This window comes from Melospiza georgiana, chromosome 8 (assembly GCF_028018845.1).
Source record: "Melospiza georgiana isolate bMelGeo1 chromosome 8, bMelGeo1.pri, whole genome shotgun sequence".
In the NCBI taxonomy this organism is placed as follows: domain Eukaryota; kingdom Metazoa; phylum Chordata; class Aves; order Passeriformes; family Passerellidae; genus Melospiza; species Melospiza georgiana.
The window spans coordinates 31,601,653-31,628,987 of NC_080437.1; the positions used below are offsets into that span (position 1 = coordinate 31,601,653).

The 27,335-nt window shown below is 40.0% G+C and overlaps 1 protein-coding gene across 1 annotated transcript in view; it reads right to left on the minus strand.

The window, feature by feature from the left end:
• Positions 1 to 27,335, minus strand: part of CACUL1 (CDK2 associated cullin domain 1) — a 43,635-nt gene that overhangs the window by 15,099 nt on the left and 1,201 nt on the right. The window contains exons 2-5 of the mRNA XM_058029366.1: positions 22,048 to 22,174; positions 17,778 to 17,880; positions 9,035 to 9,130; positions 4,542 to 4,644 (exon numbers count right to left, since the gene is read on the minus strand). Of these exons, the coding sequence (XP_057885349.1) occupies positions 4,542 to 4,644; positions 9,035 to 9,130; positions 17,778 to 17,880; positions 22,048 to 22,174 (429 nt within the window). The remainder of the gene's footprint in view (positions 1 to 4,541; positions 4,645 to 9,034; positions 9,131 to 17,777; positions 17,881 to 22,047; positions 22,175 to 27,335) is intronic.

Consider the following 27,335-nt stretch of genomic DNA (forward strand, 5'->3'; position numbering starts at 1 on the left):
CTGACATCAACAGGCTTTAGGAGGTCAGCACAGCAAAACACAGCTGCTAAACACACAGGGCTGGGTGCCCACAGAGCAACAAACAGCCCTGCTGAGGCACTGCACAGCAACAGGAGAATCCCTGCTCAGGCAGCATACTCCCTGCTGCATTCATCAGCTTCTAACAGATATAAATAGATCCATTCTCTATAATTCTGCATTGCATTTCTACCTGCTGAATCAAAAAGCTGAATTATTTCATTGTTAAATAGCTGTTAATGTTTGACTTAACTTTTCTGGTACTTTGTAGAAAGTAGTAATGCATTGGAAATATCTTTCCTGCTTTTATAAAGAAAAAAGCTTTTCCAACATAAACAGCCCTTCTATTGAACTTTAATACAACTCCAACAAAAAAAAATAAAGAAAATGGAACAACAAGATCTCTTCCCCTCATCTGACTCCAAGTGACCTAACTAGAAAGAAACAAAGCTGTCATATGTAAAATGTTCAGAGAAAAAGACTTCCTCTGTAACTAATGAGAAACTGAAAACATGATGAAAAGGGCTGTGAGTGGTCTCTCTCCTCCTGACTTCTTTCAAAGAACTTTTTCTTGGAGACCATGAGAAAAGCTTCTACTTTAACAAACATATGTGATGTATTTTTACACTGGGTTTTGGCTCTGAACTCACACAGGCACTGACATAAAGACTTACATTCTGCAACTGCCCACACACAGTAACCACTCTGTGTGCTCAGGCTTCAGTGGCTAATTCTGTAATTACCCCAGGCAACAAGAACAAAATCAGAAGGGCTGCACAAAGTTATTTTCCCTCTGATAAAATTCACCTGCCTTCCCAGTTGAATAACTACTGTATAAAAAGTGCAGGCAGATGGTTTTTTTGGAAGACCCAACTTGTACTGAATGATCTGTACCAGCACATTGCTCTTTCAAGAGTAAAAAACATTTACTGAACTCAAAACAGGAACATGTAAGGCAAGAAACAGCCCTACACACACAGATATATGTGGCTGAAGCACTACAGCAAGGAATTAGCAGAAGGAAGGAGAGGAAGGACTGTCCTCTGAAACAGCTTTCACCTCCATGACCAGCTTAATTTCTGTTGCTTTTTTTTAGTATGGGAACACCATCGACCTCCCAGAGCAGGATTACAGTCTAGCATTCACCTTCCTTTCCTCAGTTTTCAGGAAGAGAACAGGAATGCTTGCAAACTCTTGTAATTTAAACCCAAGTGATCTCTCCACCAAGGAGACACAACACTATGCTCTTAATGGCTTTTCCTCTTTTGTTAGATTCAAAAGCAAGCTTGGTTTGGGCACTAAGCTGCCAATATCCACAAGGAGAAGAATTGCAGTTGCTAACAAATACTCTGCCATTGAATTTTGCCTACTGCAAGTACCAGCAGTAGAGAGTTTCAGGAGTTGCTATCCACTTTCACATAGTAATTGCCATTTTTCTAGACAAGAATAAACAGGCAGGATGTTTCCAGGGCACAGACATTACATTGCAGCACTATCAGAAGAGACAATGGCTGCATAAGGAGAAAATAAACCTATTTCTGAGTTTTTCTGCTTACAAGTCACCTCATGCAGGACTGTAGCAGGAACAAAAACTACATTCTCCACCACCCCTTTCCCTGGTGACATGGGGATATTATCTGCACCTTCTCCCCCTCCCACACTCATTTCTGAAGCTGCCTGTAAATAAGATGCTGTATCTTTGCCTGTTACATTCAGTTAAGCAGTTCTGCACACAGCAACTTGTCCCAAGCCATTGAATGCAGCAGTCTTATCAGCAAGAGCCAGCTTTGGCTTTGTAAAGAAAACAATCAGGTTATATTCACTTAGTTCAAATGTACCCACTTTAATTTGAAGAGCACTGACTTGATAAATGTGTGAGTGTAAAAGTGTTTCACAAACAGCTGTGTTCATGGATCTGTGTATTGTGGGGTTTTATTATGTATTTACTTTAACTAATGAGAAGTCCTCCAGATAGTCAAGCGCTTTAAAAAAAAATCATCTATCAAACCCCAAACGGAACCAAAGTGGTACAGGAAAAATTTGCCAAAGTAATGTTCACTTAGGGAATACTCCCACACCTTGATCACTCTAATTTTTGCAACCAAGTGCTCAGAAAAGTGCTCCCAGCACAGGGACAGGCCTTGATCTTGCACCTTCCTGCCCCCCAGCAGGCAGAGCAGGAATGAGGGGGCAGCCTGGGGGAATCTGAGTGAGACCCAATGCCAAGGAAGAGACTGGGCCTGCACTGCTCTTCTGGCTTCTCCCCCCTCTCTTTCTGGAGTAGAGTGGGATTTTTTTCAAAAATCAAATGAACCTGAAATGTACTTATAGTCCTTCCTGAACACAGCTTCAAATAGAAATGTCAGCTTCCAGGCTCTGAGAGAATGACAAGGTACTATAAACAAAACCCACTTTGTCCAAACATAGCAACAAATTTCAGGAGAGAGAGCAGATGTTACTCTGACCCTCCAAGTCTAGATCACAAATGGATTAAACCAATTTTGTAATTTGATTTTACTTTCAAACAGAGGGAAGGCATGCTTCCTCTCACTGAAGCTGCAGTTGCAGCATCTCTTTACAAAACAGCCCCAGGATTTGTCCATACCAATCACAATTTCCTTTACTTTAATTTCCAAAGTATCCCCCTCCACATTTGTACTTTTTTCCCCTCACAACAGAGAAACATTTTTTTGCTGAACCAAATCTGTATCAAATACCAGCAAAGAGCTGACATTGAGAAGCAAAGTAACAAACACTGACTTGCATTCTATTTTCATAGTAGCCCTTACATTTCCAAAGAGCAAGATACTACTCATCTATTTTGGTTTGAATTTCAGGAAGCTAGAAAAAACAGCTGAGAAAGACAGAAAAAATACAATACTAGAAGTTTTTCAGCACATCTACAGTACTACATCATGAGCAATGTATCTTCAATTATTTGCCAAGAACCTGTTAGCAAATTTAAAATTTTATTTAGGCATACTTTAACTCAATTTATAGATCCTCTTATCCAAGATTTAATTAAATCAGATCACAGCTAGGAGTTCATGCCTGTCAGTATTTATCATCTTACTTAGGAGGGAGATAAAACCCAAATAACTTAGCTTTAATAAACTGATGGTCAGACTGAATTGAACCCAAGGAAATGAACCTACTGCCCATTAAACAAATGACTTCATATACAGCAACACAAACAGCTTACCTTTATTTTTCTTTTTTTTTTTTTTTTTCATTTTACTTCTGCATTTAACAGAGCTGGAGAAAAGTATTTCTGATTACACACACACATAACACCACAGGTCTTTTCCTTTCAACAGTTCACCTGCAATTTCTATTTGATTCTGCTATTATCACTGCAGAAAGTTAATTACTTAGCAACAACACATCTGACATCACCTTTGTCAGAGGTTTATCCACTGTTACACCTTTGCCTTGCCACTGGAAAAAAAATTCTTTGCCTGAAAAATGCCAACGTTTTAAGGCAATTATCAGCTAAATTTTCCATGACCTTGTTGCAGCAATCATCTTACCAGGTTTCATACCAGTAATTCTCTTTAGCACAAAATAAAGCATCAGGCCCATGGCTGGTGCTTTCTCATTGTTCTGCTATTTTTAAGGTGATGTGATCTGCTCCTAGTGTTGCTTTTCCAGATGGCAAGACTTCATCAGAGCTGATGATCTCCCATCCCTGTAGGGTGCCAGGCTCCCTGACCTTGTAACCACTCTGGTCACCCATCCCTCAGCCAGGAATTCACCTCTCAGTGAGCCTGAAACAACAGCCTAGCTCCTTTCCCCAGCCTTTGCCTGCAAAGAGCAGAGCATTGCTACCAAGCAAAGACAAAAGGAGCAGTGAACTCCATTCCCACTGCTCCTGTGCTCGGCCAGCTGCCCTTCTGAGGGGCCAGGCAGGCCAGCAGCAGCTCCCTGTGCCCACACAAACCCTGCCAGGGGTGCCAGGTTTCACACAAACACTGTGGCTCACCACAGGAGTCACACTTCCCCTTCAGTGCTCCTGTGGCTGTCCCTTGCAGCACATTACATCTGCATTAACCCATTAACCCAGGAGACAAACTGCTGGCAGCATTCTGCAGCTCACCACACACAGCAGCACTCCAGCACACCATGGCAATAACCACAGAGCTGGCACAGATCACACCACCTTCTTAATGACACCTGTCAGTATTTTGGTAATGAAGTTGAAAAGTAGCAGCATAAACAACAGAACAATAAAACACTCGTTTTGCCATAATCACAAGTCACAAGGGAAAATAAATATTGGATCTCCTAGATCTCAAGCAAAATATTACTTCATACAAAGTCAGATTTCTGAAATAAGTAAGCTGAGGTGTGTCACATTTCCTTATACCTCAAAGTATTGAGGTTCACTAATATTTGGCATTTTATCCCTTTTTGCTGTGGATCTCCACAGTATCTGAAAGCATTGGCATCTTTTGCTGTGGATCTCCACAGTATCTGAAGCCTGTCTCTTTCCATTTTAAGAGAAATTCAGCAGCTGTACTTACGCATTAGGTTGTAAATGTGCTTTTCTGCAACATGTTCCGTAAACAGCTTTATAAGGTCATCTTTTAAGTCTCTGTTTAGCTTGGTTTCTATGTAAAATTTATTCTGGAAAACAAGACACAAGTTTTCAAGTTTGTTTCTCATAACAGCAAATAAAGGAAACTTATTTTTTCTCCCCGATAAAACCAGTTCAGAACATTAAAGCTGTAGAATATTTCACCTGTAAAGTGTTTCCTTGGTGACTGCATTTAAATAGAACATTCCTGCACAACAAAAAAACATGGGTGACAAACCTACTTACATACAGCCATACATATGTATTTTATTTTCTGTATCTACAGCTATACCCCATACTGATCCAGACTGGAGAACTTGTATACAGAACACTTCATTTTAGAACTTCAAGAAATTTTTTAAATTCTCGTAGCACCAAAATACAGCTGGACATCATGTTTGCAACAAAAGAAAATATTTTTTTCCAGTGACTAACCATTAAAATAGATGGGTTACAATAATAAAACATCAGCACAACTATCCACTTCTGTGGTTGATTGACAATCTCAGAGAATAGCTACTGAGAATGAATCAGCTGTGGAAACAAGTAATACATACAAAACTACACAAAAGTGAACTAAATTAAAATTTTTAGGATTCCATTACTTTGACCAATTCAGCATTAATAAAGAATTCATCTCTTTGAGGGAAATTCAAAGAATTCTATTAATGAGTTCCTCCAGGGCCCCAATACCAAATGGTCTATTTGGTATCAATGTTCCATTTCCTGCAATTAATAGCAAGATTTCTTCTGTGTGTCTTATTCATAGAGGTGTTTTAAAAGCTGAGGGGAAAAATTTGCTTCAAGATAAATCTCCTAACATTACAAAGCTAACTTGGAAGTAGAGCAGTTGAATTAACTAATTTGGACAAATGGTGTAAAAGAGTTAAACAGAAAATCAATTCAAAAATATTCCACAGCAATCTGAGAGATTTACTAGAAGAAGTGGTATCTTTTTGGAGAAGGTTTTCCCATGCTTTTAAATCAAGTTTTTCTCCTATTCACTAAAGGATTTAACAAAACCAGAACTCTCAGAACACAGAGCAATCTTCATGTTTTTGTGTGAAACCCATTCTCTGAGCCATCACCAAAACTACAAACACACCACAACAATCTGTCCAGACAGAAACCCTTTAAACCTGTCAGAGAACATTCACCAGCAGTTATTTACCTTTAATAAAGATTGCCTGGTAGAACAAAGGCAATCTGAGGGCTGAATATATGTCCCTATTGTAGTTTAAGTTTGTTGCAGTGATAGACAACAGTCTTAAAAAGATGTTTTTATTAAATTTACAAAACTTGCTGCTGGTGGTTGCCTCTGCTACCCTGAATTTATCCTGCCTGTAGAAGTTTAATCAAGGACTAGGACTCGGTTGTTTCCCCTCACCTGGGCCTGTGAACAGAGATTGAGGGAAAGGCTCTGCAGACAGAACATCCTAATTAGAAACAGACTCACTTATTGGTAATGCTTTTGGTCAATGGTGAATTTCCATTGCAACAGAAACCCACAGTAACTAAAGATACACTTCAAGGAAATGTTAAGCTACACATCACACTACAGCCTTTCACCAGAACATTTTCCTAAACCAGTTTGCACAAGATGTGCAAATTATGATGCTCTGTTTTGCTCAGGGGCTGGAAAGCCTAAACTTTTAATTCTAGTAATTTCATTACTAGAAAAGCAACAAAAAAACCCCACAACCCAGCAGTTACAAGACAGTACAAACCCAGAAGAAATGTAAAATACTCTTCACATTTGCTTACTTGGAAACACCTTTCCAAAAAGATGTACCACTTTTGTGAGCTTAAATAGACAGTGAAAAAGCATCTAACTGAAGTACTTCATTTCCAACCCACAGTGCTGTAAGAAGAGAGCAGAAGAGCTGGCACCTCACTCTTGTTAGGGTAAATCAGGAAGATTTTCTGTGTAATTTGTCACTACTAGTGATAAGTTTTACACTATGCCAGTATTTCTTGAAAAAAAAGTGACATAAAGGTCTAACTGACATGTAAAAAGGTAAGCAGATGTGAGTAACTGAGAAAGTCAGGTATGATACAAACATTAATTCTACAAAAGACCTTATGATAAAGCAATCTGGCAAATCTGACAAGATAAAGCTCTGTTAATATTAAAAAGAGATCAGTAAGTACTTGAAAGAAGAAAACACAGAACATAGGTGTGTTTATCACATCATGCTCACATATATTTGTGTATAGAAACACACAAAATGCCCTCTAGCTGATAAGCAACAAAATGCAATACCACTCAGTAAGGATAACAATATTTTAGAGGCAATGAAAAAATTTTAACCATCCCAAAAGCACAGTGCTCACAAATGTTAGGCTCATATAACATGATAACAGATTTACAGTTATATCTCAAAGTAAAATGAAAAAATGAGATTCTATAAGAAAAATATATCCTCTAAATTTTATTCTTTATTCAAGTGGAAATATGCTTTCATTCATGTGTGTAGCAGACTGTGATATGTACAATCTGTAAGCACCTAGAAAAATCTCACTTAAATTTACAAAACAGTTTTCTGCAAGGAACAAAGCACTGTGTATGAAGATGACTTCCAGTTTTGCTTGCTTCACCTTCAGTTACATCCCTGAACTTCTGAAGGAGCCTAACCCACAGAATCTCAGAGGGTCATTTGGTCTCTGTGCTTTTCTGACAAATCTGCTGCAGCAGCCTAAGACTGAAAAAATCCATCACCATGTGAAAAAACCCCAAAATGCTGCCAGGAAAAGAAGGAAAAAGAAAACTCCCTCAGTTGCAAGGTCAGTTGTCTCACTCACCCCTCCTGATAAGCCTGGAACCACCCCTTGGTCACCACACACACCCAAGGTAAGAAATCACCTTTCCTGCTTTAGTACATATCAGGAAAGAAAAGTGCTGCTGCTGCTTTTAAGACACACAGGACTAAGACAAAGTATTATGCCATATTCCAGTTCTACATAAAAAACTTTAGTTTTTCCTCAGCTTCATAGATTTTAAAAATATTTAATTGCATATTAAAAGTTTTCCTAAGCATCAATGTAATTATCCTTTCAGAACAAAGTCCTCAAGAGCAACTCAACAGCCTTGGAAACCCCTGATTAAAGCAATCACAGAACTGGAAAGCTCTCCTCACCTCTGACATAAAGGCAGAGTTTAACAACTTGGTCCACTTCAAAATGCTTTGAAAAGTATCTATTAAAGGAACTGCAGAGCTGTAATTTAGACTGTAATTAGGCTTTCACCTCCTGCAGTTGTTTTTCAATTGTACTTTTGGACTAAAGAGAGGAAACTGTTGTTACTGTATGAGAAAACTTGGTTAGACACTACAATGTAAGATTTCTAAGAGTACCTGTACATAAAAGCACTTCCAAGTGCACAAAGAAAAAACTAAGAAACACATTTTTCACCCTGACTTCTCTAGACACATTTCCCACATCGTGCACAACACTGAAATTATTTCAGTGAAAAAGTGTGACAGCTAATTTGCCATCAGCCTTCTAAACCAGCTGAGCCGAGTCAGCACTGCTTTTGGCAGCAGGAGGAACTGCCAGGTAACAGAACCAGATAAAAGAGCAGACTAGAAGACACCAAGCTCAAGAAAGGCAAATTCCTCTTTTAATGCAACAAATCTGTATGGTAACAATGCCAAAATACTGTAGCAAGTTACTGAAATTCACTGAGACACAGGAGAGCCTCCTAAAGGCTTCCCAAACTCTGTGAAATTACCAATGAGAAAAACTTTGAAGAGTTTGAGGTTTATTTAATCTTTTTTTAGTTTTCATTTCTAAGTGATGCCAAAACAAGGACAGTTTCTGGGAGAAGGACAAATTTCAAGCTTAAGTTATTAATTATCCCACAAAAAAAAAAAGTTTTGGTACTTTGACAAAAAGGATGCAAATTACTGGTTTCTGAACCATTCCAAGTACACCTGACAGTGCTATGAACATTATTTTGGCTTCCTCCATCCAACACTCTGAATTGCTTTATCAAATGATGAAGACATTTCCAAGCCACATTTCTTCCTGTCTTTTTTGAATCTGTACTATTTGAAAGCAAAAAATAATCATCTCCACTACCTGCCCAAACTAAGAAGCCAAAATTTAACAAGTCAATAAATGATCTCTGTACAAAAAGATATCCATAATGAACTATTTGAGATGGCTTTTTTCCATTTAAAATCAAAACCATTCTCCCCACTCCCAGGAAAGAAGTATTAGGGCAAATCTCAAACTGCAAAACTCTGCATTTAAAAAGCATGGCTTCCCCTTTCTCCCCCCATACAATTTGATCAGTATTGTTAGGCAGGCACCAAAACTAGGCACAAATCTTAAGTTTTACATGTCAGAAGTTATTATAGCTGCATTTTATTCTTTTCATTTTCAGTCAGTGTCTCGTGTATGGACATATTTATTTGAAAAGAATTTTCTAAAACTTACCATATATATGAAAAGAGGCACAATGCTCTGCAATGCTCCCATATACTGTCCAAGAGCTACGTTAAATCTTTCAATATAGAGATCTGGAGGGCTGGCCTGCAAGAAACCGTAAAAGTCAGGTTGGAATTTGAACAAGAGAAAGATCTGGAACAGCATGGGCTGTGCTTTCATAGCAAACTCAAACAACTACAAAGGATTTGATGCACTAGGATCACACAAAGCAAGCCACACATCATTCCAGAGTTTCTGCTCTGACTCCCTCCAGCAAAACCAATCTCCCTTCAGTAACTAGATTTTCCTAGGGCTATACATCAGTGCCCAGCACAAGGTCCATTCAACACGAAATCCAGTGAGCCTGTAACAAGCTGACAGTTAGCATATGCAAATAAAAACACTGCTTTTTAAAGACCAGAGGTTTGTTTTGAAAGCACCAGCTGTCATGCCTAGAATCCATAACCAAATGTGCACAAGTGCTGCAGTGTGTGCTCCCACCTCCCTGAGCTTTCATTCCACCAGAGCAGGGTGGCATTAAGCTCTGCAGCTGAGCTGGCAAGTGGCACATCCTCCTGCTCCAGGGAATGCTACCCTCCACAGAAAACCTTTCTAAGTCACTGCTGGGTTATCTCAGGTTCAGCTTCACAAAGAAGCAACATCTTCAGAGAGAATTCTGCATTCAGGTCTCATGCTTCAGGTTAGGCCTGTGGAAATCCAGCCGTGCTCCAGCACACAGCATCCCCTGGAGTCCCAGCCTAAACCTGGCTACACAAAACCTGAAAGTGCTATTTTATGGCTACAATACCCTATTTCCCAAAGAAGGGGATAAGGAACTTAAAGGATCAGCAGGTGAAGTTAAATTGAGAGAAGAACCAGAAGAACAGGAAGCACCAAGCAGTGTTTCTGGTACAATATCCATTTGGAGGCCTGCAGAGGAGCTGCACTGGAGAATCCAGAAGTGCACTTAGATATCCACAGCTGGAAGTGGAGCTACAGCAATGTCTTTCTCCACCCCAATCCTCCCCCTTACACTGCCCTGCCTCTGGCCCAACCCCTCTTTGGTCTTTCCAGAGGGGCTGGGTGGCTGCCTGAGTTCTTACTGCTCACATATACAGATACACCTACACAAACCCAAGGGCAAAGTGTTGCTTGCCAATGAGAAGCAAAACTCCTCTTCCCCTGCACTGTTTTCTCCTCTGACAGCACCAAGCCAAGAGAAGATGCACAATACAGCAGTAACTGGGACCTTGCAAGAAAACAAGTTCAAAGATTTCCCTAAAGCCAAAGCATCTGTGGCACAAGAAACACTCAAGGCTTAGCTGCACCTTGACCACCTCCCCAGAACTTAAAGCTATCTTCACATTTTTCAACTTTTGTATGGACGTTCACCAGCAGCCCTAAGAGAAAAGTTAAAATTTATGTTGATATTTTGGTCTATGAAGTATTCTAAATTTATGACTTTTTTCCCACCTTAAAATAGCTTCTTTTGCCTCCCTTCTTAATATGCTTAATGAACACGTGGATAATTTTCACAGCAAACACCAACAGAGCAGACAGTTCAGAAAGGAAAGCAAAACTGGCAAAGGAAGAAAGAGTGTTATTCCATATGCAGTTGCCAAAGGCTATTTATGGTTATTCCTCATTTTGATCATAAGGTTTTAATCTTATTGCAAATGCAGTTCTCAGGGGTGGCCAAACAAATTTTAGTTCAAAAATGCCAACAACATATAAAAGTGGCAATGAGCTCCAAGGACTCCCTTTCATATATAGCTGCATATACAATTTGTTGCAAATAACATGCAATGAAATCTGCATTCTAAGCAGTATGTATTCCTGCTTCACTCCTTTTCAACCTCAACTTTAAATATGGTTTTACCCTCTGATTTGTATACAGCTTCTAAGATTAAAGAAAAAGGAAAATTCTACTTGAAAGAACACGTCAGACAAAAGGAGACCATAGGCTGACAAAGGGCACCACTCTTCTCTCACTGATAGATTGCCATTTTCATTAAAAAAACAAAACAATAATAAAGCCAACCAGAAAAACTACAGTCAGAAGCTGTCTGGGCAGTGGAGATTTGATCCCAGGCAATGTGTGCACACTTCTGACAGGGGATATAAGCACTGATATCTTTTTTCCCCTCTGCAGATGGGAACTCTGCTAGCTCAGCTCCCAGAGGTGTCACAGGAAGGGAGGCTGCTCATGAGAATGACCTCAGGAGCCTCTCAGGGAAGGACACCTGGGAGCTGTCAACCCTTTGCCTTGCAATCAAGTGGAAAACAACTGCTCTGGATAAAGACAAAGCTAAGAGAGGCTGATGGCTTCAGAGAAGTGTCTCACTAGTGTCAGGCAAGTACCAGGCCTTGGTTTTAACCTCTGCAATGCAGAAATTATGGTGGTGTCTGCTTTATCAGCATGGCATGTCACTTTTCAGTTTAATTCTCCTGATAGTGTTTCATGTCAAGCCCAAATAGCCAAGACAGTAACAGCAATGGACAACAAAAAAAAAAAAAAGCAAGATTGACAATCAAACCCTGCTCAACTAAAGCTTGACTTGTAAACTACCAAAATACCCAAGCCAAAGAGAAATCAATAATGGTATTTTCACAGCTCATCTATGAATTACTGTAATCTGTGTGGGGAAAACAGAACCATCTGTTTTCTACTCATCACAGTGTTACTGTACAGCTGCACCAAACTGCCAGGCTGAAATCAATTATTTGCTTCAGCACAGGATCTTTCTCCACATCTCTACACTGACATTTATAGGACACAAACTGGAGCTGGAATAGTTTTATATAAACTATTTGAGTTTTGTAAACTAAAAAGCAGCACATGGTAACAAATTCATGAGTAAATAGAAATTGGTAAGATTTTTGTATTAAGTGGCCATCAAACAGCCCAACTTGCATTTAAAATCTATATTTATTCAGATATAGCTATTACAAGAAAAAAAAAAAAAAACAACAAAAAAACTGCTTTGGCTGACACTTTTTACTCCTGGTCCTAGTCCAAAAAAAGAGAATGTATACATTCAGCTGTTTAAATTACAAGGGATGGGGCAGAATTAAGCCTGACATTTACTTCTTACAACTCCCCAGCAACTATTAAGTGTTTAAACCCACTCCTACCTTACCTGAGGGATGTATTACAGAAGGTATTCAAATATACAAAATGCACACTCCTAGCTTAAGGTTTTCCAGGAAAGAAGAGAATCCCTCATTCCTTCACTCCTCATCCTGAATCCCATCAAACTGTCAATTCAGGGGGTTGGGGATGGTATTTTTTTGTAAATTTGTTGGGTTTTTGGATTGTTTGGGGTCTTTTTAAAACACTCAACACAGGCATACAGTTTAAATCCTCTGCTACATTTGCTCTTATCTACCACTTGTAGGGTTAAGAACAGTTTTCCATTAACAATTGTATTGTGTGTCTGCTCACAGGAGCACTGGATGTTTGGCTGGATTTCTTAAACTCTGATGCAGTTGCATTTGCTTAATATCTTCAGCTTGGTTGTGAGTCAACTGCTTCTTAGAATAAAATACTATGGCTGCTGTGTGTTCAAGACACAATTTCATCTCCTTACACACCACAGTGGACATCTCAGAACCAATAAAAATGAGAAATAAGAAAGCACATTTGGGAAAGGATTACATACAAGACACAGTCAAACAAAACGAGCAGCTGGAGATCCTGTGCACTAAATTACCCTGTCCTTATCTGAAATCTAATATCCAGGCATTTTAAGGCACTTGTGGGCAAGAAACTATGCATCTCAAAAAGATACGGATTTTTTGAGCTTGAAAACCAGTCTCAATATCATTCTTAAACTGAACATATGAAATCAGAAGGCAGCTGCTGGCTCAAAACAACTCCCAAACAGCTCACAAGAAAGAAAGAGAGAAGCAGTTCTGTGCTTGAGGAACACAAAGTTAATCTGTTTCTGAAGAGTTGTCTGGCACAACCAGCAGTATGTGTAGTGGAGCTTACATTCCTATGGTGAATGGGCAGCTCCATGTTCCTGGGAATATGCTCCCTGCCAAAATGCCAGCACATATGCTGCAGCATCCCTCCCACGCCTGCCAAGTGAAAAGGGAGAATGGCTATGACTACACAAATTAACCTGTTATTCATGTAAGTGCTCTGAATCTTCTAAACCACTCTTTGTTCTTTCTCAAGAAAATATAATTTGTTTACCTTGCCTTGCAATGTACGTGATGCCCAAGTCTACCTCACTAGACATTGGTATTATTAAAACCTTTTCCAAAAAACAGCCATCAAACCAAAGCACAACTGATTCAAAGACTGTGCCTTCCCAGCCAAGCCTGCACTCAAACCTGATCAAAGCCTCATGACATTTTCTCATGTAACTGTCTCACAGCAGGTTAGCAGCTGTGGGCCATGTTGCATTTCCATTCTGCATGCTAGTAAAACAAAAAGACATTGTATCTAAGGACCATCAAAACTGTGCAGCACTAAGAAACCTTCAGAAGCTTTTCTATCTATTAAATACAGTTTCATTTGTGCTGTACTTGTATCTTTCTGTAATTGCATCAAGGTCTGCAGCCCCAGTGCAGTGTGACAAAACAGATAAACAGAGCTGCAGAGATAAACAAGCCTTTCCAAAAAGCTGCAGACAAGAATGCTCCTCTCAGCTTAACCTGCTGATGGTTGTGTCACTTTGAATGGCAATTCTGGCAATATGGTCACCCCTACTACTTCAAGTCAAAAGCCATCTTTTTGATGTCCACACACAGAGATACAAACATTTATAACACTTCTGGTTTCTACCATCTGAAAAACATCCATATGAGCTGATTCAGGTCAGTGAATCTCACAGCAATAAATTCACTTTAATATTAAATCTGCTTTGCTGATACCTTTACCAGGGTTCTTTGAGCACCTTAAAGCCCTCACTCAGGACACCTGACTCCCAAGGAAACAGCAACTGGGACAATACTTTCATACACTGCACTGACTGGTTTGAGAGCCAAGACAAAAGGCTGAGAAGTTGTAAGGATTAGTATCAGGCAGGAAACCTTTCTGGCATTGCACAACAAAGACTATAAACCTGCAGGTCCTGGGGGCCAAACAGCAGACATGCAAATCATCTACAACACCAGTGACTCCTCAGTGCAGTCATGTTCATTATTAAAAAAAATATAATTCATCATCATAAAAACCCCACCACAAACAGAAAACAACAGATCCCCTTTTCTCTCTCCTCTAGATAAATAAAAGGTGGAACATGACAAATAAATGCTTTTCAGCCCTCAATCATTTCAAAAAGGAAGCACTGAATTTATTCTAACTGAAAGGAAAATATTGCACTGCACAAAAAAGCTACATTTGTAACAAGCAGGCTCAAAGCCACAGCACATTCTGATTGTCAATGCTTTGAGTACTTTCCAGCATCTTTTGCTGAAGTGCTAATGGGTAAAGTGCTTGATTTTAAATTACTTTATCAGAGTGCATAAGAATAAATTAAGCCAGAAACACCAGTGCCTAATGCAAATAGAGTTTTACTCATTTTAAAGAGATGTATTTAATTTGAAAGCATATGTTTGTGTATCCACCCTACCTCATACATCTGAATGACTCAGCAATTACCCACAAAAACAGATGACATTATTTTAAACCACAACATAATGAACCACGTCCATTACCAGTGGAATGTTTCCAAATAAAGCATCTTAGAAAAATCACCTGCATGCTACAGGCTTCAGAGACCTCAAGAAAACAGGAAACAAGTTAATTTGTGTTTTCTGCAGCGACACGTTATTTTTTTAAGCTGAAAAAATCCAAAATTCCAATCAGCTCAGGAATTATAGAGATTGAATTCTCAATGACTGAAAGTCCACATGGTAAAACTCTGTCTTAACTAATGCAGAGAAGCCAGTCAGACATCAGCTGCAGAAAAGGAAAGCAATCCTTGCTGTGAGTCTCTCCATAGCAGCCTGAAAGGGGATCATTAACTGACTGATACAGTAATGAGGGAGCTGCAAATGGCTTTGCATCCAGGAGGCCCCAGATCAGCCTGGTGACAAGCAATTCATCTCCTCTAAATGCACCATTACTCAGCAGGCACTGCTCAGTGCTCTTCACCCAATGTCCAACAGGCAGAAATGCCCCAGCCCAGCCACATCTCCCTGTGGCCTCTGCCACCACTGACAGGAACTCTCTCGAGCTGAAAAGCTGTGAAACAATCCCTCAGGAACACACAGGGCAACAAACACCAACACCACACAAGCTGTGCTGCAGTGTGGAAAAGCAGAAGTCACACAGGATGACCAGGGCACCCAGCTCAGGAACAGGAGTGTCCCTCACTCTGCTGACTCCAGCTGTGGCCAGGCAAGCACAGGGCTACACACACAGGGAGGGGGGCAATAAATATATATACAGGGAGTTTCTGCAGTGAAGGCCCCAAAGAGAGAAACCAAACTCCATTAAGACTAAATCCATGCAAGAGCAAGTCTGACCAGTCCCCTGAGGTGCTCCCACTTTTACTGTTTGGTATCTGGGTTTTACTGGTTTGGCTGTTGATGAGTGGTTCCTGGAGGAGATAGCTTGCTCTGGCATGTTGGTTACATGCAGACACTGCAGCCCACTTGCCATTTAACTGTTACACTGCTATGCAAACAAAGTGCTGCCCTGTCCAGGGAAAGGCATTGCATTTTCTGCCATTTCAGTTTCTATAACCATCTGTTTCCTTCTTCTACTTCTTCTTCTTCTTCTACCTTTGCACTTCTGAACATTAAAAACCAACAACTTGCATCAAGTCATAGCTTGCCAAATAAAGAAAACTCTTAAATGTTGTTGGCAGGTGAATGAGATTATGTCAAAAAGCAAAAAACCACAAATTGTGCATTAAAAGGATTCACATATATATAAAGGATTCACATATATGGTTTTTTTCATTGTTGGCTGTGGGAACCAGAAACTTCTAAGCAACCAACATTTATAAAGTAATCTGCTATTGTTGCTAGAGTAAAGATCTAGAACTGCATTTTCAACATAAATTTCAGGTGACTGAATGTCACCAAAATGTACTAAGATCAAAGAAGTATCAGAGTAATAAAACATATTGTAGTAATTTCTTACAAGTAAATTTCACAACCCACAGCTAAAACAGTTTCTTTATAGAATAATTTTTTGAGGCACATGAGAGTTTTACCTCCAGCAGCTCAAAAAGATCCATTTGTCATCCAAAAGCCAAGTCATGCTCACACATCAGACAAAACCTACATGATGCACTCAAGGATGGTATTGTGTTATATTACAGGTGTGTCTAACCCACATAAGGAAGCTTTTGCAAGGCTAAGATTGCATTAAACAGTTGTCTTAATTATTCTTTTAACAAGCTGATTTTCAGAAGGCAGCCTTGTTTTTACACAGAGGTATTTAAGCTTATATGTGCTAAAGCAAACTTTAAAATCAGCTGCCTCAGTTTTAGACTTAAAAGAGAAGAGTCAAGGATTAGCAAGTAAAGAATCTGGGGTATTCCCAAATTCAAATCAAACTAAAGCCATGGATTACTGTGAGATATATCAGAAGAACTGGACAAACCTGTATAGCTTAAATGATTCATAGTTCTCACAAACAGCAGAAAAAAGGCTGCACCAGCTCAGCAGAACCAAGGGAAGGCTTTATTTTAAATACTACATTCACCAGCTCCAAGCAATTTTTACAGAACACTGAGGCTGTCACTCCATGAGGAATAGAGAGACCATAAAAGAGAAAAGAAGAAAGAACCTAGCAAATACCATGCCTATTAAATTTCTTGTAAGAAAAGCCACAAGAGGAAAACAGTGCAACAAGAAGGACATCAGAGAGATCACAGTGCTATATATTTTGGGAATGCACATTCAGCCAGAAATACCTGATGCAGTTAAAGTATTAAGACTGTTTTGAGCTGACCTAAATTAGTTATCAATGTGTTAGAAGCACTGAAGAAGCTGCTGTAGTTTAGGGTTTCTTGGTATCTGGCTTCTCTACCTCATGCACTGCAAATCAGTACAAAACTCAAGCATCAGCTGTGGAAGTGAAAAAAGCTTCAGGGGAAAAAAAAATCAAGCAGCGCTGCTGCTGCTACAACAACGACAATTTCAAGTACATATCTGGAGATTCTAGTATAAAAAGAATGTTCAACAAGGTACACACGTGAAAACAACCACGGATGCAGAGGTAAGATGCAGAGAAGGATAGGGGTATACAAACTGTATATATTAGGACTGCTGTAAACCACTGACATCTACAGATAGGCAAGAAAAATGCAGAATAAGCTGTAACAGAGCTCTGTATGCATTAACTCTTAACTTATACTTCACAATCTATATTTAATTCACTTAGATTTTTTCCTTTAGATTTTCCCTTTTGTGCTGCTTTTGGTTGCACAAGAACCATAAACAGTTCATACACATTTACACAGGAATGGCAGACATTTATCTCATGTGCTCAAATCACTTTGACTGAGGTATTTACATTCCAGATGATACTTTAGATTTCCCATTCTCCATTTTTTCATTCTATATCATATATTTAGGTTTAGCCAGTGCTCTCCACGTGGTTGAGATCTCCAAGGTCTGGTAGTGCCAAAGCTTTGGATGTAGTAGTTGGTTTTCAGTTGACAATTTTGTAACTTAATGTAAATCAGTCATAATAACAATCCCCTCCATGGGCCACCTACATACTGCTCTGATAAAATCACAGATCCCAGGAAAGAGAGAAGTAGATTGTGCAGTTTCTTACCTGCAGCTCCTTTGAGACTCTCTCTAAGTGGTTAGTTATCTTTTTTATTAGGTCACTATACATCTGTTCCGAATGCTGCTGGCACACACACTTATACACACAACTGCAGAAACAAATACAGGAACAAACAATGAACTTCCAACAGTTTGCAATGAAAGGTAACACCAAAACATTTTGTTCAAGTTTTAATTTAGAGGATTATAGAATTAATTGAATGATTGTTGAACTTTTAAATACAGTTCTAAGGTTGGAATGAGCTCCAGCAGGCTCTTGGGGCTCCCTGGAGGCTCCAGGGTGTCCATCCCATTCCCCCTCCCCAACTTCATTTTAACTTACAATGAGTTCTCTTACAGTGCACTTCCAAACAGCCAGGACATTTCTGTCAACAGCACACTCCTACTTCTGCTTTTGTCTCTCCTTTGTGAATAAAGTCTCCATTAAAATAAGCAGGTTTAACAATTCTGTGAATATTCTAGGGCAAAACCCTCACTAAAAGAAGGGGAATGCTGACAAGTATCATAGAAGTAGCATGAAAACCATGGTAAGTGTTAAAAAGAAATGGCAAAAGTTCTACAGTTACAGACCCAATCAGGCTTCTCCATTCTTTCTTCATTTCTTTCTTAAATTCTAAGAAAATTCTACAATTTCATAATGAAGAAAGGTGCAGAAGAAGGACTATAAAACTAATTCTGCATTCTATGGCTTTGCTGTGTTATGTCTGGTCTTCAGTGCCACCTTCGATTCCTAAGAACACTTTATTGCTTTCATATTGCAATATAATATCTGCAAAACAAGGCTATTCATTGAAGATATATTTACACAAGTTGTAAAACAAACACATTTATTATTTTCAGCAAGATATTATCGGAGTAGTCCTCACTGTCAGGACTAAAACCAACATTCATCTGTACCAAGCAGCTTTTACTCCTCAGTCAGCATTTCAAAATGTGTCTGCCAAATGCAAGAGACCCAGGGAGACTTCACCTGGTACCCTGGGCAAGTCACATTTCTGTTCTGTTCTGCTCCCCTCTCCACTCCTCTGCACCAAGAACAAGCAATTTAGGCAGAGACTGCTCTTAGGACATGTGCAAACAAATGATTTCCAGGGAGATCCAGACCCCAGCCTTGAATTCTGCAGATTTTAAAGGGCCCCAAAAGCCAAAATAGGGCTATGGGACAGTTACACTGTATCTCTGTAGGGGAACTATGGCTCTCCAATTCTCTACTGACAAGGTGGCACAAAAACTATAGGCAAACAACAAAGATGGCAAAAGTCTGCTTATTTGGTGAACTATGTTATTTGTTAAAAACCAAAAGACAACCTACACTTCTCATATTATTGTATTTTAAAAATACTGAGCATCTCTAGTTTGCAATTATTTATATATTATCAGTCAAGGTCATTCCTTCTCTTTCATATCCAGTCTACCAACAGCAGATCCTTTACTGAAACATGCCAATGCAAAAGATATTTTGGTATAATGTTTTTAGCTAAGAGCACAAATACCAGTTTGGTTTGGATCAAAGAGAGAAACACTGATAAGAAAAGTGAGATTGATTTTTGTGATCTCTTACAAAATCAGCCAGCTGGGTAACCCCAGCAGATGGCCACACATTTGTTTGCTGCACAGCTAACCAGTACACAGCCACTTCCACAAGCTGACTGCTTTATTTGTATGCAACTAAAATGATATTTAAAGAACACTTCTCCTTAGTGTTACACACACTATTGCTGCCTCTATTTCTGCAACTTGTTCAGTAGTCAAACACCAGTCTTCCCATGTACACACAGGGTGTGTTTACATTTGATTTGAGCACTTCTACTTAGAGGTTCCTTTTCCTTCTGAGATCCTGTTTTCAGTTCCTGATTGTGGGCTAATTCTGTGAATCATCCTTGCCCTGATGTTACCCAAAGGAAGTCACAAGCTTGTTAGTTCTTTAACATAACCAAACACCTTAGGAAAAGGAAATCCCAAAAAGGACTTTAAGAGGGCAAGCAGTGGAAGCTCTCCTGAGGAACAGAAAACTGCACTGCACCTGGGAGGCAGTGGAGGCTTCCAGAAATACAACTTAGCTGCTCATGTTTTCCTCATCTCAAACCTTCCTTCACACCTCTCTGCCAATTTATCCAACCCTTTTATGACTGGAAGTGACAGTGCACAGGCAGGCTTTGGACTCAGTTGAAAACAGACACTAATACCTCAAAGTGCTCCATGGTAAGTACCTGCATACACACCTTGGAATTTATCTCCCAGCTCTCACTGCTGGGGAGTAAACACCTACAGCAATCACTGACCATGTCAAACACAGCAAATACCCAAATATTTGGGGATCTAATAATGTATTTGAGTTTGCATTATGGAAAGCTTGATTCCTTTAGTCAGCACAAAGATGACCAAGAATACTACTGGATTTTATGTCAGTTTCATTGTAAAGAAAAAATATATACATGTAGCTGTTTGAACCACTTCAAGAAACATTCCACTTTTCAGACAAAAGAACTGGCTTAGAAACAGAGAAGATCTATACTCCAAGTCTGCTACAGATTCTCAAAAATACTCCAAGCAAACATCCTTATTAAATTCAATTCTTTTTAAATATCAATTATCCTTCCCTTGTCAATCTATCTTGTCTAGATTCTCAATCAAAGGAACAGTCTAAACATATTTTAAAAAACACCAAAATCAATCTCCTGGTTGGAAGAGGCTGTGGCAGAGTAATTACAACCCCAGACATAATTTTTAAAGGAAAGCTGCACACCAGCTTTACCATTAACACTAAACTATGGAAAATCTTTAGCTTTGGTAATAATAAAATATATCCAACAGATATCCACGCATCATTACAGTCCTGCACCAAGTGCCTCAGATGTAAAGGGGGGTAATCCAGGAGAAACTCAAAACCCAGTATTCCTTCAGTAAATAAAACTTTTGAGGAGTAGAAAGATGACAAGGATGAAGTCCAGTTATCTGCAAACCATAACTAGGTATAATTAAACAATTAACTTCGCACACCTACTCATGATCAGAGATCACTTTTGAGAGATCTCTTACTGCAGACTGTTTGCACATTGGGGATTTCAAGCTGGGAAAGGATTCTGATTACTTACACTAAAGCTGGCTCTCTTAATTCAAACAGCCATCTCAATTATTTATACACATGATGATTGGTCTCTGAGTCCTGATCAAAGCAGTTCCAAAAGTTTACAGGGGAAAGAAGAAGTTTCTTGAGTTTTCAATGTGAACTAAGGGGCAAAACTGAACAGTTGTCTTAATCCAAAGTTTTAAACTGCAGAGTGGCTGAAAGGAAGTGGCCATGAGTTAACAGAGCTGAAAGTCTCTAAAACCAGCCATCAGTGACTGGCAGCATTATTCCACACAGGGCAACACTCTGGTGAAGAAAAGCAAGACAGCAGTGGCACAGCTGTGCAAGGGCCAGGGGTTTTAGCAGCATCCTCGGCAGTAAATCCAGAGCAGTCACCCCTTGCCATCCTGTTCACCAACACCCTGAATATCTGCCACCTACAGAACAAGCATCTCCATTTCAGTGCATCTCTTAAGGAACTGCCAGGTCTCCAGAGCATTTAGCACTTTGGTTTGGAGCAGCAGTGTGATGGGGAAGCAAACCCTCCACCATCCCCAGCACTGAGCACTGGTTTAGCCTGAAGGCAGTTCTGCTGTGTGATCAGATCCCTTTCAAACCAAACTGCAGCTCCAAGACAGCCCAAGCTTCTCCAGACAAGAATGGAGATCCAAAGGAGTGTCCTTCAAACTGCCTGGCACCTGGCAAGGGGAGAACACACCAAAACACCTGAGGCAAAACACACAAATGTCAATTTACATCAAAGGACCTTGGCACCAGGTGCTTCTATTTCCTTGTGCACATCAACCACACCAAATTGGTTCCTATTAGCTACCATAAAGAAGCCTTTTGATACATTAAATCAACTGCTCACCATGCCAATTTTTTTGGAGAAAAGGATGTTGAGTCTTTACTACATTTCCTAGGACATTATACTAAGCAACTGTGATGGGGTTTATTTTAATGTTAGTGTTTTCAGCACTTCTGCATTTTAATTCTTTAGCATTTATTCCTGTTAACATGGAGATATATATCTATTATTCACTCTAACCATTTAAACAGTACTGTATTTCATATAACTTTCCAATTTGTCTCCCCAAAATATGACATATGCATAAACAACAAAATCAAATAAACATTTCCTTTTAAAGACAAAATAAGTTATGCAGCATTTAAAGTATTTCCTTACCTGTATATTTGTTCATAGGAGATAGGGATGTAGTCACCAGGACTCTGAGTTAAAAGCTGATCTATGGCACTGTCCAACTTTGGCCAATATGTGCTCTTATAGTCTTCAATTGTTATAACATTCATTACTGCAAGAAAAAGACAAGAATAGATGTAGTAACTTCACCTAAAAGCCCAGAAACAAATGAATACTCTGTGATTTCAGATCACACCAAGAACATGGCCAAAAAACCTGGGAACACCTCACTTCCACCAAAACAACCTCATCTAAAACTAAAGCCCAGACTTGAATTTGTACCTCTGTATTTACAGAAATAAAATCAGAAAACCTGCCAAATCAGTGCTTTGCTATTTCCTTGGGGCCTAAGTAACATGGAAAAGCAAACTCCTGGGAGTTGTAACATGAAAATATAATAATAAAAAAATATAAAAAGATTAGCTCAGACTAATAAATTATGAAACTTTGTGGCAGTTCAGAACCAATCATTAACCTGGCATCTTCACATTCATGAGGACAAGCTCTGGCCAAGACTGGTAGGTTTTGAATATTCCTTCTCAGCAGATGTATTCATTTCACAAGTCCCAGGTGGGACCAGCAGCTTCCTTGGTCTAGAAGATGATGCAATTCCCTCTGCCTTCAAGTGCAGTTAGGCTTCCAGGCAACTTTTCTGATCTGCATTACAGTTCCCCCCTAGCAGGGACAATTACTGCAGATAAAGATCAGCAGAGGGAAGAACAGGAGGTGTTTAAATTAGGGTTCCCACTGCTCCCTGACCTTCCTCCTGAGCTTCCCAACTGCCCCTCCTGCACCAGTGACTCAGGGCACCTTCCCAGCCACGGCAGGGTTTGGATTTCTCTCTTTTCAGGGAGGATTTCTGAACCATCCACTCGTGGCTCAGTTCCAACAGGTTCACACCCTCCCTTCAGGGCCTCACTCGCAGCGCTTCCTCACTGCCTTGTCACACCACCACAGCTTCACAGCACCCACTCAAAAAGCCCTCAGCAACCACCAGCACCTCAGTCAAATCTGTGATTTGAATCCAAGCAATGAAATCAAAGGAAATCTATGAAAACAAAAATGGATCAAAACTATCCAGCCTAGGAAATCTGGAATAACTTCTTCATTTGAACTCCACTAAATGGAACAGAGAATAAAGATACTTCTCACCCCAGACAGACCATTTCAGACACAACACTGGAAAGAAATATTTTGGTTAGCAATGAATTTTAAATATGCATTTAAATGTAGATTCACTGATGGGTTTGAGAAGCAATATTTTTGAAAGGTATTTTCAAAGGGATTGAAAGGAGCTGAGTGAGTGAGTCACTTTTGGCAGCATTATAAGGAACAACTGTAAGGAAATTGGCAAAACAGTTCTGAGTATCATGAGGAAAATAAAAGATTGTAAAGTGAACATGGAATAGAGAGAGGTGTGAGACAAGGAGGTATTGGAACTCTATCTGTAGGAGCAAGTATTACAGATTTGTGTGCCATGTTAGGGTATTTCAGCCAGAAACTCTGCTTAGAGGAGGATGTTAGTGCAGCACTCCTGCTCCTCTTCATCCAGCTGCAGCCATTGGTGCCCTCTTGTTTCCCAGCTGTTACAGAATCAGATCTAGTTATCCCAGAATCATTCTAGTTATCCCAAAAGTGTCTGAGCAGTGACCAGGTCCCCTCTACCTGGGCTGCAGGGCACTGCCCCAGGAGCCCAGGCTGCAATCTGAAAGGCCATCACTGTTTGCCAACGAGAGAGAGCCAAGGTCACAGGGCAGCTACACAGCCACCAGAGTTCAGTTAACAGGTCCAGCAAGTCAGCTGCCCCAGGAAGGAGCAGCCATGCAGTCAGCAACAGCAGAGCCCCTCCCTGGCAGGGAACTCAGCCCCTGCTCCTGCCCTGCAATGCCCAATTGGAGCTCTCATCCCTTGCAGAGCCACACTCCAGGCAGGTGTTCTCAGCAGCAGCACCTTTACTATTCCTGTTTATACTCTGCAGCAAAACCTGAGCTTGTTTTACTTTGCTAGCCCAAAAAAGATGGGCCTCCACAGAACCACTCTGTTCCACAGAAAATATTAAGCTGAAGTCAGCATAAACATTAGACCAAGTCTTGCTTTTAAGATTTCAATGTATAATCACACCTACATCTGGTTTAACATATTAAATGAGCCCTATTAATTTGAAAGAAAATAGTCAAGTAAGATAATTTTAAGAGGCTGTTGAGATATTAATTTTTTACAATATGGAAAAAGAAAGCAGCAGCAGACAGGAAGGTCTGCCCATTAGACATGCTGCACAGGTAAAGGACAAAACACTTTCACAAAAAGCCCCATGAGACTTGCACAGAAAAGTCTGCATAGAAAATGTACTGATAATTTCACAGTAACATTCCAGAAAAGCTTCATTCTCATTCAAAAGTCTCTTACAAGTACTATGTAATTTGATTTCCACACTTCAGTTCTGAAACTAAGCCAACCACAATATTTACATAGCTAAAAGTCCAAGACTACAAACAGAACAATCATTATTTTTATTCTTTATTTATTAAAATTTTAATAACTATCACAAGTTAGTAAGGTCCTTTTTCTCCTGGCAGCTCTTACACACACACAAGTGAAGGGTGGCCTGAAGCCCCTCCAACTACAAACTCTGCAAGAACAGGGCTGAGACCAGCAAGGAAGGAATCAGATCCTTAGCAAGGAAAGACAGATTGCCCTTTAATTTTTTATTTTTCTCTCTTTTTAGGATGTCATGCTTAAATGCTTATCCTTACATTATGTGTCCAAGATTTAAAAGAATTTGCCCAAGAGCTTCCATCCCCAAACTGCAATTTAGTTGGTTTCTGGGAAGTGACAGTGATATTTTGTAAGAAAGCATGCTAGAATGCTGGATTTTATCCAACCCCAGCAAGGCTGGGGGGTGGGGCTGGGAGAGAAACCAGTCTGATAGAATCGAAAGAAGTCAGTATTTTCCAGAGAATTCAGCATTTTCTAGAAAATTATTAAAGACTTCACAAGTAAATCTTGAGCAACAACTGCTGCTTTTCCATACAAAAAAAAAAAAAAAAGTTCAAAAGGAAAGCTTTAGGTGAAATGCAGCAGTGAAACTATTTCAGTAAAAAAGAATATGCATGAGCTATCATAACCTAGATATATCAGTATTATAGTCATAATGGAACTGCTTCAACTACAAAATTCTTTGATATCAACTTCAATGAAAAGAATGGCAAAACCCACTAAGACTAAAACAAAACCACAAAAAATATAGCCCATCAAGAGCAGGTACACATCCCCCATGAAACTGGTAATAAAACCTTACACACACTCACTTTCTCAAATCTGTAGCTAAAAAGCAAGAGACAGAGCAGGATGGCTGATCCAACCTACTGCCAAGAATGCAGACAGCACTCTGACAATTATCTGTCATTTATTCTGGCAATAAAAATAAAAGAAAGCAACTAAGCATCTTCCAGAAGCTGCATTTCATCTCAGCAAGTGAGATACGTGAAACTTTACTGCTCAATTTGCAGTGCACCCTACAATGCTCAGTATTTTGCTGAAGTGTACAAACTCCTCAGGCAGCTGTCCAAGAGTCATGTACAGACTGTGGCCCTGTGCTTTCCTGTTTCTCAGCCCCCACGTGCATGTTTTCACAGGAGATTTTGCTCTGCCCCCCTGCCTGACACATCCCAGCTCACATTAGCAAGTTTATGAGTTTGCCCCGTGGTTGGCTTCCAATTCTATTCTATTTTTATAACCTGTTTCTCAGCCTGCATGAAGGCTGGTTAGTAAAAGTAACTTTTCCTCCACCAGACCATGTGCCCACGCAGCCATGCACACACACTGCACTGAGCAAGGTTATGCAACAGGGAAGGCAGCAGATCCAGTGCACACAGCCACATGTGCCTGTCCCAACAACATTTATAACCACCCCTCCCTGAAAAGGAGAAAAGAAACAAAATGGAAACTCTTCATTGCTCACCTCAATCAGGTTATGCTGTAATTATCATTATGGAACAGTTCTTAAATATTAAACATTCTTCACCTTCTTTTCTCTCTATGAACTTGGAAAAATACTCTTCCCAACACTACTGCTTTATCAATCCACAGCTATGACTGAAGCTGATCAACTGTAAATATTTAGTTTTAATTTTACTATAACACAGAAGTTTTTCTTAAGTTGCTTTAAAGTACAAGAAAGGCTATCAAAGAAAAACTATTAAATTAACTATGCACTAATGCAATTTTAGCTCTCACTCTCACCAAAATCTCAAGGTAGGAGAACTGGATTTAGCCTCTTTGAAGGACAGGAAGGATACTCTGTCCAGGACAGCCTCTGCATCATGAAGCAAGGCAGGAGCTCTTGTTCATCCAGCTGCCTCATGCAGCAGAGAACAGACAACTTTTCCATCCAGCTTGGGACTGGCAAACTTCTCCACACATGCTCTGCCATTAGTGGGACAGAGCAGGCAGGAGGGATCCAGCACACACAGATTCCCTCCTAGGAAACACTTATATCCAAAGAGACCCCTCTCCCTTTTTCTATGGGTGAAAATTAAACCAAGGTGATCAAGGGATCCTCTGTCAGAGCCAGGATAAGAACAGGCAGGAGCCCACCTCGGCTCCTTGAGGTTCTCAGTCAATCCCACTTCACTGGACTTGTTCTGTTCACTTCCATGTACCACCACAGCTGCCCACTACACAAGGATGTGGAAAAGTGCTAATGAACTTCACTCAGACAATTTTCTGTTTTCCAGGAAAATAATGATTTAAAAAAAGATCAGTAAAACACTACGTTGGGATACCAGTGCTGGAGAAGTGAAAACAAGAACTCCAAAACCACACCCTAAGCAAAATCATGTTCTGCTGCTGCTTCTCCCCCTCAGTCATAAATTGTGGATTAGCTGGAAAATCACCTTCCCACTTGCTGGAAACAGCTTGAAAACCATTTTAATTCTGAAACACAGAGAAAAACTGAGATTCTGAATGTCTGGAGCAGGACTTCAAGAGCCTAGTTTAGCAAGGTTGAACGACATCTCATTTCAGCTGTCTCCAGGGCTTAGAAGCCACCCCAAGGTACCTGGAGACCTGACAAGCAAGGCAGGAAAAGTGCCAGGGAGCTCACAGAGCCTGGGAGTCTTAACTTCAAAGCAGCCAGCCCTGGCCACGTGCCACAAAAGCCAGGCTTACCCAAGAAGCAGGAATCCAGGAGCCTGAACTTTGAGCTTTTGATCACCCCTGGACATGGACAGGTGAGAGAGCACGGGGGAAAGCAGGGAGGACACACAAAGTGC